At 34.7% G+C, this 18,909-nt stretch overlaps 1 protein-coding gene across 5 annotated transcripts in view; it reads left to right on the top strand.

Moving 5' to 3' along the window:
- LOC149563326 (uncharacterized) overlaps positions 1-18,909 on the top strand; it is a 266,540-nt gene that overhangs the window by 128,265 nt on the left and 119,366 nt on the right. For all 5 annotated transcript variants that reach the window (XM_089826669.1, XM_089826672.1, XM_089826671.1 and 2 more), the window contains exons 7-8: positions 2,815-2,924; positions 4,208-4,341. In XM_089826669.1, coding sequence (XP_089682795.1) covers positions 2,815-2,924; positions 4,208-4,341 — 244 coding nt within the window. The remainder of the gene's footprint in view (positions 1-2,814; positions 2,925-4,207; positions 4,342-18,909) is intronic.

Raw genomic sequence — 18,909 nt, forward strand, 5'->3', positions numbered from 1 at the left:
TAGATGTGAGGGAGGATTTATATAGAGTGTTTGAGGGTACTCTCATTTGAGGCTCTTGTGCTATTCAGGGGTTGGTGGAAAAGATTGTAGAGACTCTGTCTACTATGCTTCCCCACAGGGATTTCGAGGTTGGGTTTGCTGAGAGGGTTGCCCAGGATCCTTTTTGACCAATAGTTCAGAGTTAGAGATTGGAGCTATCTTTTGATTCCCAGTTTGATGATGATGAGCCCTTGACAAAGATAGGGAGTTTTTATCGGTATTACACTGTGAGGAGTGCTCATCACTTTTCTTTTGACCCTTAGGTAGAGTACTTGGTTTCATGTCGGTGTGGGTTGACTCTAGTTTCATACCAACCATTATGGGATGGGTTAGCACCATCTTTTGCAAATGGGATTGACAGCTGCAAGTTAGACCCCTCATAGTATCTGCAAACTCGGGACAGTTTGGCAGAGGTTGGACTTGGTGGTAGTGTTTTAGGTACCTATGGTTGTTACCATCTCCACAATGCAGTTGGGTGTGAGTATCAGTTTGATGGAGACTTAGGCATGGATAGAGTTGGTATTGCAGTCGGATTGAGTTCTGATAGTTTGTCATCACCATTAGTGTCTATAGTCAGTTTCCAAATGATCCTGTCATTCATATCAGTTATCTGGATGCTGATGCTATAGGAGTTTCTTGTACACAACAGGGATAGTTTCTTGTACACAACACGTCAGGAGGATTGTAATGTTTCCTTTTTTAGCATGTTCATACAGTTGGCCAGGTTAGTGGGATTTGAGGTTCTCAGTTGTGTGGTTATAGGCTTTCTAGCTACCTATGATGTATTTTGGCTTTGTTTGAGAGACTTACTATATTTATAGTAAGTCAATTTGTTGGTTCCGATGAGCTTAGTTGAGTTAGAGGAGTTGGAGGATGCTCTTAGTTTTTATTTCGAGCCTCTAGTTTGAGCTCCAAGAATTTTGGAGGGAGCATCTATTTATAGTCAGTCACCCTATCAGGTTCATTCATCATCTTTCATCATCAAGATCACTTTGGTGTTGTCAAATTTTGATTTTGATGCCTCTTCAGTTGTTTTCGCAAGACGGGTGAATTATTATTATTCATATAAATATGTTGAGGTTGCTATTTTTGATAGTGTTGTTGGTTGGTCACCTTAGTATCATAGCTCGTTGGAACCAGGACAAAAAGTTTTAAATCATGGGAACAAGAAACAGTGGTCTTAAGTGTCAGAATTTTAAGTTATCGTGGAAAAGGTCATTTTTGGAGCCAAAAGCAATTAATTAATCAAATTATAATGGCACTTTATTATATTTTAATGTTGTGTGTGGGAATCTTCTTAAGTGAAGTTCATTTGGAAAGTTTTGTGCCATTTGGAGATTATAAATACGAGCCCATTTAATGAATAAAGCATCCAATTATTTGATTATCTTATTTTGCTCTTGTTGTCTTTGTGACATTTCTGAGTCTGAAGTTTGTGTCCCTGCTGACGTATAAGGTTTTGGGATCTACAGTTGAACTATTATAGATTTGATTCTGAAAATCCACATGTTAGAAGTTGTAATCTTTCCTTGGTGTATTTATAAACCAAAGTTAGAACTCCTTTCTTTATTGTTATAATATATTAGGATATAAGCCAAGGTATCCTAATATATTTCTTTTTTGTCCTTTTTCCACTACATCTTATTTTGTCATCTAGTGGAATATGTGAGGACAAATATATATTGTAATTTCTAATTTTAGATTATTCCTCCTTAAGAGGAATCTCACACTTGGCCTCACACACTTATGAATGGTGGCATTCATAGACATGGGAGTTACATTCTAACTCCTCTCTCTCATCTCTATTTAAGAGATGACCCTCTTCTCTCATTTAACAACAATGAGGTTTCTTCCTCTTCTCAAATATTGTATGAGCATTGCTCTCTATCTCTCTCTCTCTTCCTTATTAGGCTTTTCATGCCTCATTCATAATGTCACAAGGGGTTTTCTTTGCTTTCCCCTTTCCAAATATCTTGTCTCATGGTGTTGGAGCTTGAAGCTTTCTCTCTCCTATTTTATGGTAATATCTTTTCATGCATTTACTCACTTAGATTCTTTCCTGGTATTGCTTATTTACAGATTTCTTTTTCCATTTCTAACACCACAGCTGAGGTATTGTGGACTTTTGAGTTTTATTATCGTCTCCTTTTTCTGTATTATGGCTAAGGAGCGTTTATACAATTGAATATTATAATTTCTTTGCTGCTGGATGAGGGTTTAGTTTGCAGATTGGAGTTTGCTTTGGGCAGCATTTGTAAGGGTAGATTGTGAATGCTAGATTGAAATTGGACCAAGCAGCTTTTAGTTTGACTTTGCAATTACATTCTACGACAAAGACCAAGTTCTTAATTTGTAAAATTTAGTTAATATTACATAGTTTGAAAGTAAACAGGCTGGCTTCAAATTCTGATTTATAATCAGCCAACAATTAAATTCTCTTTTCATTATATTGCTATATGGTTTGTTCATGAATGAATTCAGAGGCTGGTGTGAATCATTTCAGAATTGTTTATTGGCATTTGGTATTTATTTATGCAAAACTTATAAGGCCAAAATTAAATAAGTTTGTGATCAGTTTCCTATACATTCTGATATTGTGTTTGAAAATTTAAGACATCATATATTCAGTGGTACTTGGGCTGCTTGCCAAGTGTTTGACAAAATGTCAAACCATTGAAATGTGAAAGAAATTGATGCTTGATTTATCTATAACCAGTTAGGGTTATTACACTAACATAGTTCTGGCTTCTTTTTTATATTGCACATGTTTTGCAGGAATTGGATGTTTACAATCTCTGAAATCTCTAGCATTATATGGGAATCAACTTCGTGAATTACCAGAAAGTTTAGCTCATCTGTCATCCCTACAAGAACTCTGGCTGCAAGTATGTCCAACTTTGTGATTCTTTTTTTCTGTGATTCTTTTTTTCTTTAAGTTATAATATCTGCAAAAGGTCTGTAAGAACCAAGTTGTGTTTTCTGTGATTTAGTTCTCAATCACATTTTCTTCATTAAAAAACAAATTACTTTCTCACTGGAAAGTAATTGATACTTTAAGTTTAAACTACTGGCTCAAACATTCTGATATATTGTGAAACATGAAAACTAAGATTCTGATCTGCCCCTATAATAAACTCAACACTGAGTTTATAAGATTGGTGCTTTTCAGATACATCCTTGTCTGCTTTTTCACGATAAGGGGACAACCAATAATAATTTTGATATTAGCAGCTTTTCAATGTTACAATTTTTAATTTTAGTATATTAAAGCCTAATTCCATATCATATGGCCTGATCTGTTTTGAAGAATCTGGTTGTCTCAGTTATATTCATAAGCTTCTACATCTGCTATTAATTTCCACCAAAAACAGAGTTTAAAAATCATTTTTTTCGTTTGAGGTATGATATAGCAGATTATATTTATCATTTGGTCCAAGAGGGTGGAAGAAATACCATTATGTGTTTTTGGAATGGGAATATATCATAGCCAGCTAAATAAATAACTGAGTATAATCTGTAGGCCAAGCATAATGTCCTGGACATCACAGTTAGCTCAAATCTACTGAACTTTTCTGCAATCAACTCATATATTAGTTCTTTCTCATCATCAAGTTCTTGACTTGGGCAAGGTGAGAGCCTACAGAGACTAGAATAAAGATAATGAAAATAATCAACAAGATATTGATGGGTAACCAATCAAATTATAGTATTAATAACAATCAGTTGAATTGATCAAATCCTAAATTGATAGATAGTGATATATGATTTCTGATCATGCCAAACCGGTAGATAACATTGTCATGTCCCTTGCACGAAACCCCTGGAAATGCATCAGAAAATAGTCTTACTTGTAAGTCTTCATGATTTTCCATAAATAATGAATATTAATGTGCTCAATTTTCATAAAACGAGTCACTTGCAATATTTTATCAAAGGTCATCTAGAATAGTAATTATTTTCTATGGGAATTGTACTTGATATTTGAAAAGGCTCTAAGTTGATTTAGTTAATTTTTTTGACTGTTATCTTTAACTATATTATTGGAAATTGTCTATATTTTCCATGTTATTGTTTATAATTCATGTAATCTTTCTTGAGAAGTAGTTAACTAAAGATTTCTAATCCTTGTTGCCTGATACATATATTTGCATTTTTTTTAATCATTTAGGGTAATCGATTGGAAGCATTAACTCTGGACTGTAGTTCTCTCAAAATGCTGAAGGAGTTGTCATTAGCTGACAACAAGATTTCTTGTATATCAGAATCTATTGGGGAACTTCAAGCTCTGGAATCTTTTTGGTTGTGAGTTACTGTATCCAACTCTTTGAATGACGAGAAATAATCAGAAGTAAAGATTTAGTTTTTTATTGCTGGAGATCAGAATACTAGATAATTTGGGAGGATGGCTCTGTGTTATCTATTTGTTTACTATTCAAAGGTTCTCAATCATTTCTTCTAAGTTTTTTTTCAATCTTATATTCAAGTTTTCAATATAGTGTAAAATACATGATTATAACTGTTGTGTAGTTTTAATTTTAGCAATTTCCTGTTCTGTATGATTGTAATGTTGCTTTTGGAAATATATGCATTTATAGTTTTCAATTTTTTGGTTATGAGAATGATTGAAAACAAACTGAAGATAAATACTGAAGTGATTACTCAGCTAAATCTAATTTCTGAATTTCATTTGCTATCTGAAAATAATAATAAATGGCTGGGGTAAGTAGCGATCAATACAAATGGCTATGTCAGGGCTGATTCAAGTAATAAAGAACTGAATTTTCAGGAGCATATGTTTTTACCATAAAAACTTTGACAGCGAACTACAATGATATTTTCACCTCACCTAACAAAAGATATTTTCTGCTGGATTGTAACTCAGATACATTAACAAGCAGTGCAGCTTTTAACTATCATTATTTGATGTAATCATTAGTCAGGTAGAAATACCTCTTGAAACTAAAATTCAGATTGAGGTTGCAACAGTAAGCATCATACAATGCAAAGCAGCTGAAATTAATGGTCCAAAATATGGTGCTGAACAACAGGAACCATTCATTTAGCGAAATCAGCACAACCAGTAGTCTGTAAATTATGAACATGTAATGTCCCCTTTTTTGTGACCATCAGAGTACATTTAGTTTAGCCCATCACTGGTCTTTGTAGGCCAAGTCTGGTGGATAGAGGGTTTTGGTTTTGCTAGAGACTATATTTCCATTCTTCTGGTCAGGGTTGTTCAAGATTGCTCTTCATTTGAGTTAGATTGCGATATGTACTAAGTGTCTGTTTTGGGAAAGTCAAGGTTACCATCTTTAGCAGGACGCTTGAACAACTTGGTGGCAGTCTTGAGATTCAGTTTTGTTGACTGGAGTACTTATTCAAAGACTTACTATTTATAGTAAGTTATTGTTGACGAGCTGCTTAGCTGGTAGGGGTACTCGGACTCATGGTGTACATGGTGATTGACTCATTTGTTAGTTGGCCCAGTTTCAGGGACTTACTTTTTATATTAAGTCAACTTATGGTTAGTACAATTTTTGGCAGGGCACCTTGGGATCTTAGTAAGGCAGTGAGCACCTAGATATGGAGGAAGTTCTTCAAAGAATTTAAGAAGCTATTAAAATCATTAGTAATCATCAATCAAATTCCATTTAATTAATGATTATATATAAAGTATATATGATTATATATAAAGTTTATATTAAATAGTGTGCCAAAGTACATTAAATGTTTATTTAAATTATAAAGTTACTTGGTGCTTATATTTGGAGGGAGATATGATAAATTATTATTATCATAGTTGCATTGCTCTTGGGGATTGGGTATGCTAGAATGAGGGAAGAAGTTTCCGGGTAGGGGGGGACAAAGGGGCCTCAATTTTAGGATAGTGGAGGGATGACTTGGGGATGGTGGTGGGTGGCAGTAGGGGGTGGCGTTGTATATGCTATATACTAAGTTTCTGATTCAGGTTTGGTTCCAAGTTTGAAGTTCGAGAAATGGTTTGCGAGTTCATCGAAATTATGGAAAGGGGTTTGGGTTCGTTAGTACAAAAACGTGTAAAAAAAATTTAAAAACAAATATATATATATGAAGCATGAGTTAAAATTCAAATGTACCATAGTAGCATAAACACATTTAAACAACAAAAACACCATAAACAGTTAAACCTGTAATCATAGAGGTCATACCATCATATAGTTTAATCAACTTCAACATCAAAAATTCAAAACATTATAAATATTAAGTTCAAGTATCACTGTTTCACCTTCATTGTTCAACCAATGGAATGAAAACTAGAAAAATTATTAATATTGTAAGTTCTTCAATCTTCTTCTTCTTCTTCTTCTTCTTCTTTTTCATCTTCTTCTTCTCTAGTATTACTTGAGCTAAGGCCAATGGAATCAGTAACTGAAGCAACAATGGTCTTGCCATCAAAGTCATCAAAATCATTCATTATAAGCCGAGTAGTGGAAGCATCTAAGTTCACAATCTCTGCACCTATATCCCACTTCTTTGTCTCCCCTTCTTTGTATTATTTACTCGTGTGAAAGAAGGAACAAGTTGTTAAGCACAAATACACGGTTCTCTGCTTTTTTTGATTGCAACCTATTGCACTTCACTGAGTGGATGAAAGAATAGGTAATCTGATTTTTTTTTGATGTAGAAGAACTAGCAACCTTTGAGGACAACACAAGGTAAGCAATTAGGAACAAATTCATTCAGTCTTATAAAATATTTAAAATCACTTTCTAGTCATGATTTTTTAAAGATAAAGTAGCTATTTAAAAAAATATATATATAACTTACTTGTGATATGATTTTGATTGCAATGGGCAATGTTTGGAATCTTTTGCCATGGAGGTACCGCCAACTACGAGCATCCTTCTTGAATCGATGACAAAGAGACCTTGAGCATTCACAAACTCTATGAACTCATCCATGATAACATTTCTCATATCATTGCCAGGAAACAATCTTTTAAATGTTGCTTGCTACCCGTCAGACACTTCCATATCTCTATATGGTGGCAACCTTCTTGGTAGACTACAATATTGTGAGCTATACTATTTGGGCATCAAGGCATAGGCAAGAAAATGTAGTGGAGTGGTCATTTTTTTCCATCGTTCAACAATAATTGCTTGCACTTGTTTGAAAAGGTCTCTTGTGGATCTGGCTCCTCATTTATAATTTGCTTGATCTTCTCAAGCATTGAGTCTATACCATCATAGATTCCTCCAAGGCAAGGCCTATCCATGTCAGTGGACCTAAGCATGCTCGTAATGGGCTCGGTGATCTTAAAGAGATATTCCACACAATCCCACCATGAGTCAGCCAATAATACCCTATTCTTTATTTTGTTTGCCCTATTAGTGTTCTTTTGCTTCCATACACCCTAATTGTAGCTAATTACCATACCTTAAAGTGCATCTTTTACTTGGACAAGTCGTCTCAAGATGATTTTATGTGATGCAAAATGGGTCTCAACAACCTTTGACTTAAATTAGAGCAAAAAACAACCACTGTTAGATACATATTTTAGAAAAGTATATACATTGCACAAGCAAAATATGAAAAATAAAAAATTGTCAAATATTAAAAATTAAATTCTTAACTTGAGTTCAAGTTCATTTACCTTTAGTAGCTCCAACTTTGAGTGGTTTCTGAAAAGAGATTGAGTCATGTGATTGTTTGTGACAAACATTTGGATGCCCTTAGCCTCTTCATGCACTATTTTGATCCACTCAATTTGATTCCCAATCTACTATAGCATAACATTGAGTGAATGGACCGCACAAGATTTCCAAAAGATATGCTAATGTCGGGCTTCAACGAACAAACCATCTGCCCTACAATTCTTTTCTATGTCCGTTATGACTTGGAGAACATTTCTTGCCCCCACTTCAATGGCCTCAATTAGGATATTAGCAATAAATAGCCCATCTTTTTCTTGTCTCTCACAATCCACTTCTTTTATAAACATTGTCCCTTTAGGGGACACTGCAAGGACACTGATCAAGGGACAATTCTTGGAATACTTCCACCCATCTGAAACAATTGTCACCCTTGTCTCAACCCATGAGTCCCTTATGGGCTTCAATTCACCTTCAATCCGTTGGACCTCTTGATCTGACAAGGTGGTGTACACTTTCTCATACTTGGAGCTACAATACCCTCTTGGAGCTTCATTGGCACCCCTCAACATGATCTTCTAAATGGAGAACGAATAACGTTAAAGGACAAGCCATTTGCATATAGGTATCTTCCCACCTTAATGCCAGCAATTTTCTGATTCTTATTTTGAAAAGTAGTTTCTAGTGGTCCCTTTCTTTTGTGTACAAGGGGGAGAAGTTCAGCGTCTGTGTTTCGCTACAGTACTAAAAAAGGGGTGGTCTTGTCCTATAACATCTAAGGGGGTTGCATTCTCTTTGCTCTTTTACTTTTTACTTTTATTGTTGTTGAGTATTGTTGCCCTACATCCTTCTCTCTCTTCTTTTGCCTCATGCTCTTCAATATATTTTGACACGGTTTCATTTGGTATAGGGGCACCTTTTTTGCCAGGTCATTTCTTGAGTCCTCTTCCAGTGTATCCACATAAATAACCTACTGCACGATAATATGACCTACCACACGATCATAGGAACTGTTTCTTTCTACACCACATCCTTGACATCTCCAACATAATGCACCACCTCCTGGAAATACTGTCTACATACTTCAATAGAGGAGAATCAAAGTTGGGTTTTATTTTTTGTTCGGTATTTCCTATTGATGAAGAGGTAGATGCCATTCCTTACCCTATGGCAAGAAATTAGATACATGTTCATAATTTATATGCAACAAAATGACATATTCTGAAAAATAGAAAAGCTAGAACAAAAACAATAGCAAATGGAATAAGATCATACTTTTTCCAACCATTGCAAGCTTGTAAATGTGTATGAATGATGCACAAACACTTGAAGAACACCCACAAATCAATCTTTCAACTCCTTGCACAACCAGATGCTTGACCAAAAGCTTATGTGCTCTTCCTTAAGACAAAATAACTTGTTTGGAAACATAAAATGACAATGAGAGGCCACCAAAAGCAATTCATAACAACTTTAAGGGTTGATGATGCCAAAAAAATCTAATTTTTGCCTACAAAAGCATTTTCTAGCCATCCGTAGGCCTCCTTTACTACTTGTTCGAATTTTTGGGTGTTGGTTCGCCCAGGTTTGGACTTGTAGGGCAAAATTTGAACCCTACCTGAACCAAGTCCAAACTGGACCGGTTTGAGCTTTTCCTGGTGCATGGGGGGGGAGGTACCATGGTAACTTAGACTATATACTATACATATGGTGCTTAAAATGCTAGTTATGAAAAGATGTATAAGGCAAAAAGATGTAAATTTGATAAATTATTAAATAGTTGAACATTGCATTGAGCATTGAACTATAAATATTGAACATTATAAGTTTTCAATATTGAATCACTAATTAGAAACTACTTAATACTATCTAATGATAAAAATTTACGTTGTTGGTTCAACAAATCGAATAGTTCTATTATATCATATGATATGAAAAGTATTTGATCATATGAATTTGAAAATGTGTTTTTTAAAATTTACTTTTTCATGTTGTCATGATGGGGGTGCTTGGGTGTCCCTAGAGCACCTGAGGGATGTTGCAACCCCCTCAACATTCTAGGAACGTAGGGACTTACCCACATTTCAGCAACAAGGATGCCACAATGCCGTCTCCAATGTGTCCCCGTTCCAGAAATGTTGGGGATTCTTTTTGGGGGGGCATTGAGAGTCCCCATGGTACATTAATAATATTTCAAACATGACAACAAAAGAAAATATGTTTTGAAATGCCTAAATCATGTTTTAAGTAATGAAAAGTGTGACCAAGAAGCCTTCAATCGATTTATTTTGTGAGTTATAAATGCATTCAATGCAAGGATCAAATTAACTTTTTTGTGCATTTGATACGTGTAAATTTGGTGAAATTGATGAGTTAATGGTGCCAAGGGTTTCGAATACTGAGAGCTAGAAGAATTTGAGAATTCTTCTAATTGTTTTTTCCCTTTGAACTGGTGAAACTATCGAACAAAATTGTGCTTGAGGATGGTTTAATATAGAACCATCACATGTGCTTCATTTGTGATCAAATTTAGAGGAAGTTTTTGCATTCTAATCCGACATGTAGTATGCCCACTAAAATAAGATTTATTTAATTAAATAAATAAATAGTTAATAATAATATGGTCCACTATAATACTGTACTACTATAATAAATTTTATAATATAAAATTTAAATAATGATTAAGTTCTAATCCAAATATATAATTTGAAGAGTACATAATTATATATTGATAAATGAATATAATAAATAATAAACAATTCATTAAAATAGCAACACAAAAAAATCATAATATATTATTAGGTAAAATATATTATTCATAGGGTTAATATATAAATATAATATACGATAATAATATATTATTAATATAATATAAAATATTATTATTGATAAAGAATATTAAAAGTCTAATATTCCCAAAAGACATGACTTATGGAAAGCAAAGATGTAAGAAAACTATTAAAGAATGTAAGAGGGGGATACAGGAAGAGAATCGAGTATTAAAAATAAGGAGTTTAAAGAATAGAGATAATCAAAAAGATAAATTTGAAGCATGCACATGAAGGATCATTACAAATGGCATTAGAGCATCGAAAGTGCCATACTGTTTGGAATAATGAAAACCTTCTACTTTTTGAAGAAAGGTTTTATTATGAGACTTCTCTACAGCGAGAGCTTTGATCCGATTAGTTGGATGGAGAGGTGTTAATCAAGTAAACATGAAGGATGCGGATAAATCCATTCGAATATACACATGGGCGTACAATGGAATGTTTAGGAACAAAATAGTTTATGCAGAGTGAACATCAAAAAATGGGAGATATATCAAAGGCACTATTAAACACTGGATTAAGAGAATCTTATCAAGAACTAAATGAAATTGAGAATTACTACAATAGCTTCCTATAGGAAAGATTCAAGAATTTCATGGGTTCCGAAATAAATGAAACTACTTTCAATTTCTAACTTATTGACCAGCGGTGACTAACATTTTGGGAGAAGATTGTTCAGCGTTATAAAATTTTATAACTTAGGGTGTCGATAACTACTGATCATGTTTGTTGAGAGTTGAAAGCTGCTTACATATTTCATTTGAACTGTATAATCCATAGAGGAAGTCTTTCATGGGCTTAGAAATACACAGTTAGTAGAACTGAACATCTGTAAAAATAAATAGGATTTGATTCGTATGCATCCATTATCAAATACGATCAGTGCTAAGAAAAGAGATTTCAATATGAATCACCAAATGAATACGAAGGCTTGGGTATTTTGAGCAATAATAGATTATAAGACAGGGAGTTGAGGAGAATCTAATGACAACATATGGTTGAATGATCTAATCGATGATCTCCAAACAATAGCAAATAAGATCTCGTTGATACCAAGGAAGATAATTATTGGGAGACAAATAGCAGTATTTAATCTGATAATTTAAAAAATGTGCAGGACACCGGAAGGAAGGGAATACACAATGTATGGCAGACAAAGATGGTAACCAAGCATCACTGAAAACCCTGGAAACATAGCAGTAATATTACATATCGCATATAAAGTATATATTGTGTAAATTGATGAGCAAAATACCTCCACACATGACATCCATATACAACGATCAACACAACAATATATGGCCTATGAATTATATAAACTAAGGGATTTCATTATAGCAAGATACATTGTAGACCATCATCACTATAACAAGCTATGCCCTAACTTAGGCGATACTTCTATACCAGCGGTTGAATAAACTATAGTTTTATGATACTAGAAAAGTGAGAATTAACATCCAAATGTGGGGAATCATAATGAGGAATTACAAAGAAAATATTTGAAGCAATGCCCTAGAAAGAAAGTATATAATCGGAAAAGGCAGTGATTAAAATATATTAAAGAGAGGAGAACAGTTAGAACACATCGTTGTAGACAGAGTAGATGAGAAGATTGAATAATAGCAAGGACCCACATAAAGAAAAGGCGTGCGAAAGGAAGAATTATAATCTAGTTTCAAAATGAAGTTATATGCCATGTAGTTGGGAGGACCCAGCCCAAAATGAGCAAACTATTAAATGTTAAAACTTAAAGAAAACAACAAAGGTAAAAGGGACCCACCACTTCGTAAGCAAAGTGAAAAAGGAGAGTGGATGTAAATAGACACAACAATCAATTTAAAAGAAAAAGTGGTAAATACTTTGTTAAGTATGAATAATTTAATTGAATGAGCATTAATCCAAATAATATCTTTATAAAGATATGTCAATGTTCATGATAATATAAATTGTTGGTATTATTTTATTATAACAATTGTTATTTTGAGATTCCAAGTATAATGATTAATATTGTGTTTGAACAAGAATAGAATAATTATATTGTTTTGAAGATTGAAACATCATCATTATCATTATGAATAACTAGTATCATTATTATTATCGAATATTTAAGAACGGAGTCTAATCATGACTAATACTATTAATAATTTGTTGATAAGTCTATAAAATGGTCTCATCCTTATCCTTTATCTTATTTCTGTATTTATTAAGCAGATTCAGCATTAATCTTCGTAACACTTCCTTTGTTCCAGGTTCGACTGGCAATGGTGCCAAATGTTTACCGTACAGGGTAAACGGATCCTTATTGCATGTAGTATAGTAAGATATAACACATAATAAATACTTTATTCATATATGCAATATGCACTCCAAGTATAGTGCTTACAATAATGATTATGATAATTTCTCAATAGTCCCTATGGGTGATGTACATATACTTCCCCGAAGGGGTGACTCAACCGTCACGCACCCTTTCGGATACAATTCTACCCATAGACCACAATATAGAATTTACCAACAACAATCTAGGGCAGATCTTGAACATTTTTTTTTGTAGATTGTGGGACATTATAACGTATACCCAAAAATACGCCATAAAAGACATGAGAATATAAATGCAGATATAGAGAAAATATATGCATAATCTAGATATATGAAAGGAACATGAGCAGATTGACGAGTAACAATATGTGAAGATTTGGAAGGAGAATGTATGCAGATTTAGTAGCAAGAAAAATAAAAAGAACAATATGGAGTGAATTTTCAAAGGCAAGATATATGATACACATGGCAACAAACATAAAATTGTAGTTTTGTGTGAAGAAGATATAACAACAGACCTAATGATTATATAAGAGAGATATAAGAAGCATATGTGAGCAGATTTGTGAAATGTATTCGAGCATATTTTTTTGATGTATGAAGAGTAGAAATAAGAATTTATTATGACAGATTTATGTTACTTATTTGAGCAGATTTGTGATATTCAATTAATATCTTCAGAGCAATTTTGTTGAAATTGTCTAGAAGATGTTTGTGGTGAGATTTGAAGAAGATTTTGACCAGGTTAATTGTAATATTCTCGTCTAGTTGGGAGGTTGGTGTACCGTGATCTTGGTGTATTGGCGTACTAAGGTTGGTGTAGTAAAAATGCCTTACTAAGATTGACATACTAAGGTTGGCTTACTGAGGATGGCATACTAAGATTGGCATACTGGGGGGTTGGCGTACTTAGGTTGGTGTATTGGAAGATTGGCGTACTATGGATGGCATAGTAAGGTTGGCGTACTAAGAGGTTGAAGATGCACGAAGAGTTGTTGCATAGAGATTGGAAAGAGATTGGAATGAAGGGTTGTTGCACAGAGTAAGGTTGGCGTACTAAGATTGGTGTACTAAGAGGTTAAAGATGCACGAAGGGTTGTTGCATAGAGATTGGAAAGAGAATATAAACTTATATGCAAATAATATTAGAATACCAAACTCATCAAATAAATGCTAAGCATGAATACATATTGAATACAGATAACCTCCAATTAATATTCGTAGACAGGGATGGTGCTCCAATTTTCCATATGCGAGCAAAGTATTATAGGTGATAGAATAGGTTGAGGGTTGAATCCCACCAGAACCGGAAAGCCAAGTAGGGAAGATTTTCCACTTCCAAAATGACAAACTATCTAGAATGTAATGTCCCCACTTTAGCAGTTAACCAAGTGTGTGTGCGTTAGCCTAGTTCTACATAGTCCTGAAGGCTAATGAAGGGTTTAAAGGGATCTCAAAGCGTTTTGGCCTAGTCATCTCTAGTTTGGGCCAAAACGGAGTTGATTTACTCACTCTCAGGCATACTTACTTTTTTTAGTAAGTCAAGAGGACATAGGGGAGGCTAGTTTTGGTGATTGGATTTGATACTCGTCGGTGAGAGCTTTCCGACGAGCTATCACTCTTGCTGAGCGGAGTTCAATAGCTAATATATTTTTATGCTTGAAGTATCATTAAAGTAATATTTAATTTAATTGTAAAATATTTAAGTGTTACTTTAATATTATATTTTATGGGAATGTGTGCAAATCAAAGGGGGTGCCTAAGGGAGACATAAGTGATTATTTTAATATGTTTTATATTGCACATCTTTTATCCCACATTGCTCATGTGAGTTGAATCAATCGTTACAGAAAGAATAAAAGGGAGTGTTAGTGGTTTCAGTCAGGAGGTGGAATATTAGAACAAAATTGATGTGTGAGTTGCAGATCCGTTCTTGGCATTAGAGGACATCTATCCTCTCTTGTGACATTCTAGACATCATTCCCTTGGGGTTTGGCTTTTGGAATTCATTGCTATCAGCTTCATTAACAAGAAGATTGGGTTTCGAGCTATAGGTAGATTGTGTGTTTGCTCATAGCATCCTTGCTTTTTGTTCGATGCTTATGCCATTTTGAAGGGATGATTTTATGAGGATCTTGGACAGATTGAAGACATATTATACTGTAGCAGCACTGTAGCGCTGCACTATTCACGCTACTGTAGGGCAATACTATTCACGTTACTGTAGCGTGACACTATTCACGTCACTGTAGCACGACCACTATTCATGTTATTGTAGCAGCAAGATGGGAAGTCATTATTGTAACATTATGTTATAATGTTCTAGTAATTAGTGAGTTGAAAAGTCTGCTATGTATTTGATTTTATTAGCTTGAAAAAATAATATTATTCCAGTAGTAGTTCAATCTTCAGTTTTGCATATTATTATAAATCCCTTCTTGTTCATGTTATGTGATTTCAAATCTATGCAAAGACATAAAAAATAAACAAACATTTTACTTCCGAAGCGATAAAGGGGTTCAAACATTTAATGGAGAAATAAAGGGTTGGATGCAAACTATTTGACTAAATTCCTATTAGTAGTTGGTTTAGTTTTTGGACATTTCTAGGGTGCCCATTATAGTGGTATCAAAGCTTTAAGTCTTGCCATCCTATGGAGGCCTTACAAGGAATTTGGAATAGTCGGATAGAAGGAAAAGTGTTTGACGAAATGTCAAAACACTAAAGTCAAAAATAAAACAAGTTAAGAATGTATGTTTGAGCATGCAACATAGGCCATTAACTTCCGCCATACTAGAGCAAGACAATAAAGATTTGGACTCATAGAGTGAGCAGTCTAGTTCATCTATGCAGGTGGACATAGAATTCAGTCATATAGACATAGAGGAGATATTCTTTGAACAAGACAACAATATGGGTGACCAAGATGATAGGAATATAGGACTAGGCATAGGCAGGGATGCCGGTCCAGATCAGGAGGATGTAATGTTCAAACGGTTACTGGGGTACATTAGAGCAAGGGCAGCATATGCAATAGGAGCAAAATAGGCAAATGGATATGATGTTGCAGCTTATGGCTAGACAGATGGGCGCCAATATTACTCTAGGTGATGCAAACAATGGAAATGGAGGCAATGATAATAATGGAGGCCGAGGCAAAAACAATGGTCCAGAGAATAACATTAATGGTAATAATAATGGACACAAGATCACAGGAATGAGGCTGATAACTTTAGACATGTTGCACGCTTAGCTCGGATAGCGAGCTCGAGACCTCTTTTACCTACATTCCCACCTAGAGATCCGGTCCAACCAGTAAACGAATCCCAAATTACTGAGTTACAGTATCAGTTCAGGAGGGACTGGGAGGCTAGTGGACCGGAGTTTCAGGCGGATATTTCCCTCAAAAATTATATGGACTTGAGGATGAGACACATACCTAGAGTAGGAGGGAGAAATCAAAACTTTGAGCTGAGAAAGAAAGTTGGAAAACTTTCTTTACGTTATTATGATGCTTGAGGGAAGATGACTGCACAAGCTTGGGTGCAGAAGGTAGATACATACTTCTAGCTAAATTCGATGCTTAAGAATGAGGCTATCAAGTATGCGACTATTCATGTGGATGGTCCAGTGCATGAGTGGTGGCACCATGGCATGGTAACCTTGGGGCATAATCAGATCACATCTTACAAGGAATTCACTAAGAGACTCATAGAGAGATTTGATACCAAAGATCCCGAGTTATAGTTTAAAGAGTTTGCATAGCTCAAGCAATTGGGATCAGTTGAGACGTACATTAGTGAATTTTAGAGGGTAGCTAATGATGACAAATTATTTTGCACTTGAAAGATATCTAATCTTCACATCAAATTTGGAGATGGCTATAAGTTGGAGGATGAGTTTTATGTAGTAGAAATGGGAGACTATAATGTCATCCTCAACATGACATGGATGGCTTCACTAGTTGAGTTCACACTCAACCTAGCAAAATTGGAGATGAGCTTCCAGCATGAGGGTAGAACTATTGTACTCAGAGGACTTTCGGATGGGAGTTGGAGAGTAGTCTCCTTGAGGAGAATACAAAGACTTTTTCGGCATAATGACATAGAATGGGCAATAGAATGTTTCATTATGCCAACTCCACGTAAAGAGTCATCCACTAGATATCCAGGAGATACTTGACAGGCATGCCAAAGCATTTGGTGATATTCCACATGGGATTCCTCCTAGCAAGGGAATAGAGAATGTTATTGAGCTTGAGGAGGGAGCCAAACTGGTCATGATTACCCCCCATCGTCATCCTAAGAAACACAAAGATGAGATAGAGAAGGCAATTAAGGAGCTATTGGAGATGGGGCACATTAGGTCTAGCAAAAGCCCTTTTGCTTTAGCAGTAGTTCTAGTGAAGGATGAGACGATGTGCATTTGCATTGATTACAGTGGTATGTGTGTGCGTTAACCTAGTTCTACATGGTCTTGAGGGCTAATGAAGGGTTTAAAGGGATCTTAGAGTGTTTTGGCCTAGTCAACTCTTGTTTGGGCCAAAACGGAGTTGATTTACTTAGTCTTTGGCATACTTACTATTTTTAGTAAGTCAATAGGACAGGGGAGGCTAGTTTTGGTGATTGGATTTGATACTCCTTGGGAGGGCTTTTCAACGAGCTATCACTCATGCTATTCAGAGTCTGATAGCTAATATATCTTTATGCCTAAAGTATTATTAAAGTAACATTTAATTTAGTTGTAAAATATTATAGTGTTACTTCAATACTAAATTTTATGGGAATGTGTGCAAATCAACGGGGGCGCCTAAGGGAGACATAAGTGATTATTATAATATGTTTTATATTGCACATCTTTTATTCTACATTGCTCATGTGAGTTGAATTGACCCTTGGAGAAAGAATAAAAGGGAGCATTAGTGGCTTCATTTGAGAGGTGCAATATGAGAAGAAAATTGATGTGTGAGTTGCAAATTTGTTCTTGGCATCAAAGGACGTCTATCCTCTCTTGTGACATTCTAGACATCATTCCTTTGGGGTTTTGCCTTTGGAATTCATTGCTATCAGCTTCATAAACAGGCAAATTGGGCACATTTCTAGCTACAAATAGATTGGGTGTTTTCTCATATCATCCTCGCTTCTTGTCTGATGCTTATGCCATTCTAAAGGTATGATTTTATGAGGATCTTGGACTGATTGAAAAAAAATTATATTGTAGTGCGACACTATTCACGTTATTGTAGCACAGTACTATTCACTTTACTTTAGCGTGACACTATTCACATCACTGTAGTATGAAACTATTCATGTTACTGTAGCAGCAAGATGGGAAGTCATTATTGGAACATTATGTTATAATGCTGGAGTAACTAGTGAGTTGAAAAGTCTGTTATGTATTTGATTTTATTAGTTTGAAAAAATAATATTATTCTAGCAATAGCTCAATTTTCAGTTTGCATATTATTATAAATTCCTTCTTGTTCATGTTAAATGATTTCAAATCTATGCAAAGACATAAAAACTAACAAAGATTTTACTTCCAGATTGATAATGGGGTTTAAACATTTAACGGAGAAATAAAGGTTGGATGCAAATTATTTGACTAAGTTCTTATCAATAGTTGGTTTAGTTTTTGGGCATTTCTAGGGTGCCCATTACAATTCCTACATGCCACACATGTTAAATGATTTCAAATCTATGCAGAGACATAAAAACTAACAAAGATTTTACTTCCAGATTGATAATGGGGTTTAAACATTTAACGGAGAGATAAAGGGTTGGGTGCAAATTATTTGACTAAATTCCTATCAATAGTTGGTTTAGTTTTTGGGCATTTCTAGGGTGCACAGTACACTTCTTACATGCCCATTACATAGAACTCCAACAAGAATTCGCAAATACAAAGAAATAATCCAAATTGCATATTAACTTCCTACATGCCCCACATAAATACCCCTTCGGAGAAAACTCCCAAAGGTTTACAAAAGAATGTCGACATGACAAATACCTAAGGATAATTAGTAAATATTGGTCCCCTTTATTAAATAAATAAAGTTCCAAATAATATTTTTTAAATTTTCTGACTGT

Source organism: Cupressus sempervirens, chromosome 4, assembly GCF_028749045.1.
Source record: "Cupressus sempervirens isolate cs-2001-9-10 chromosome 4, ASM2874904v1, whole genome shotgun sequence".
Lineage (NCBI taxonomy): Eukaryota > Viridiplantae > Streptophyta > Pinopsida > Cupressales > Cupressaceae > Cupressus > Cupressus sempervirens.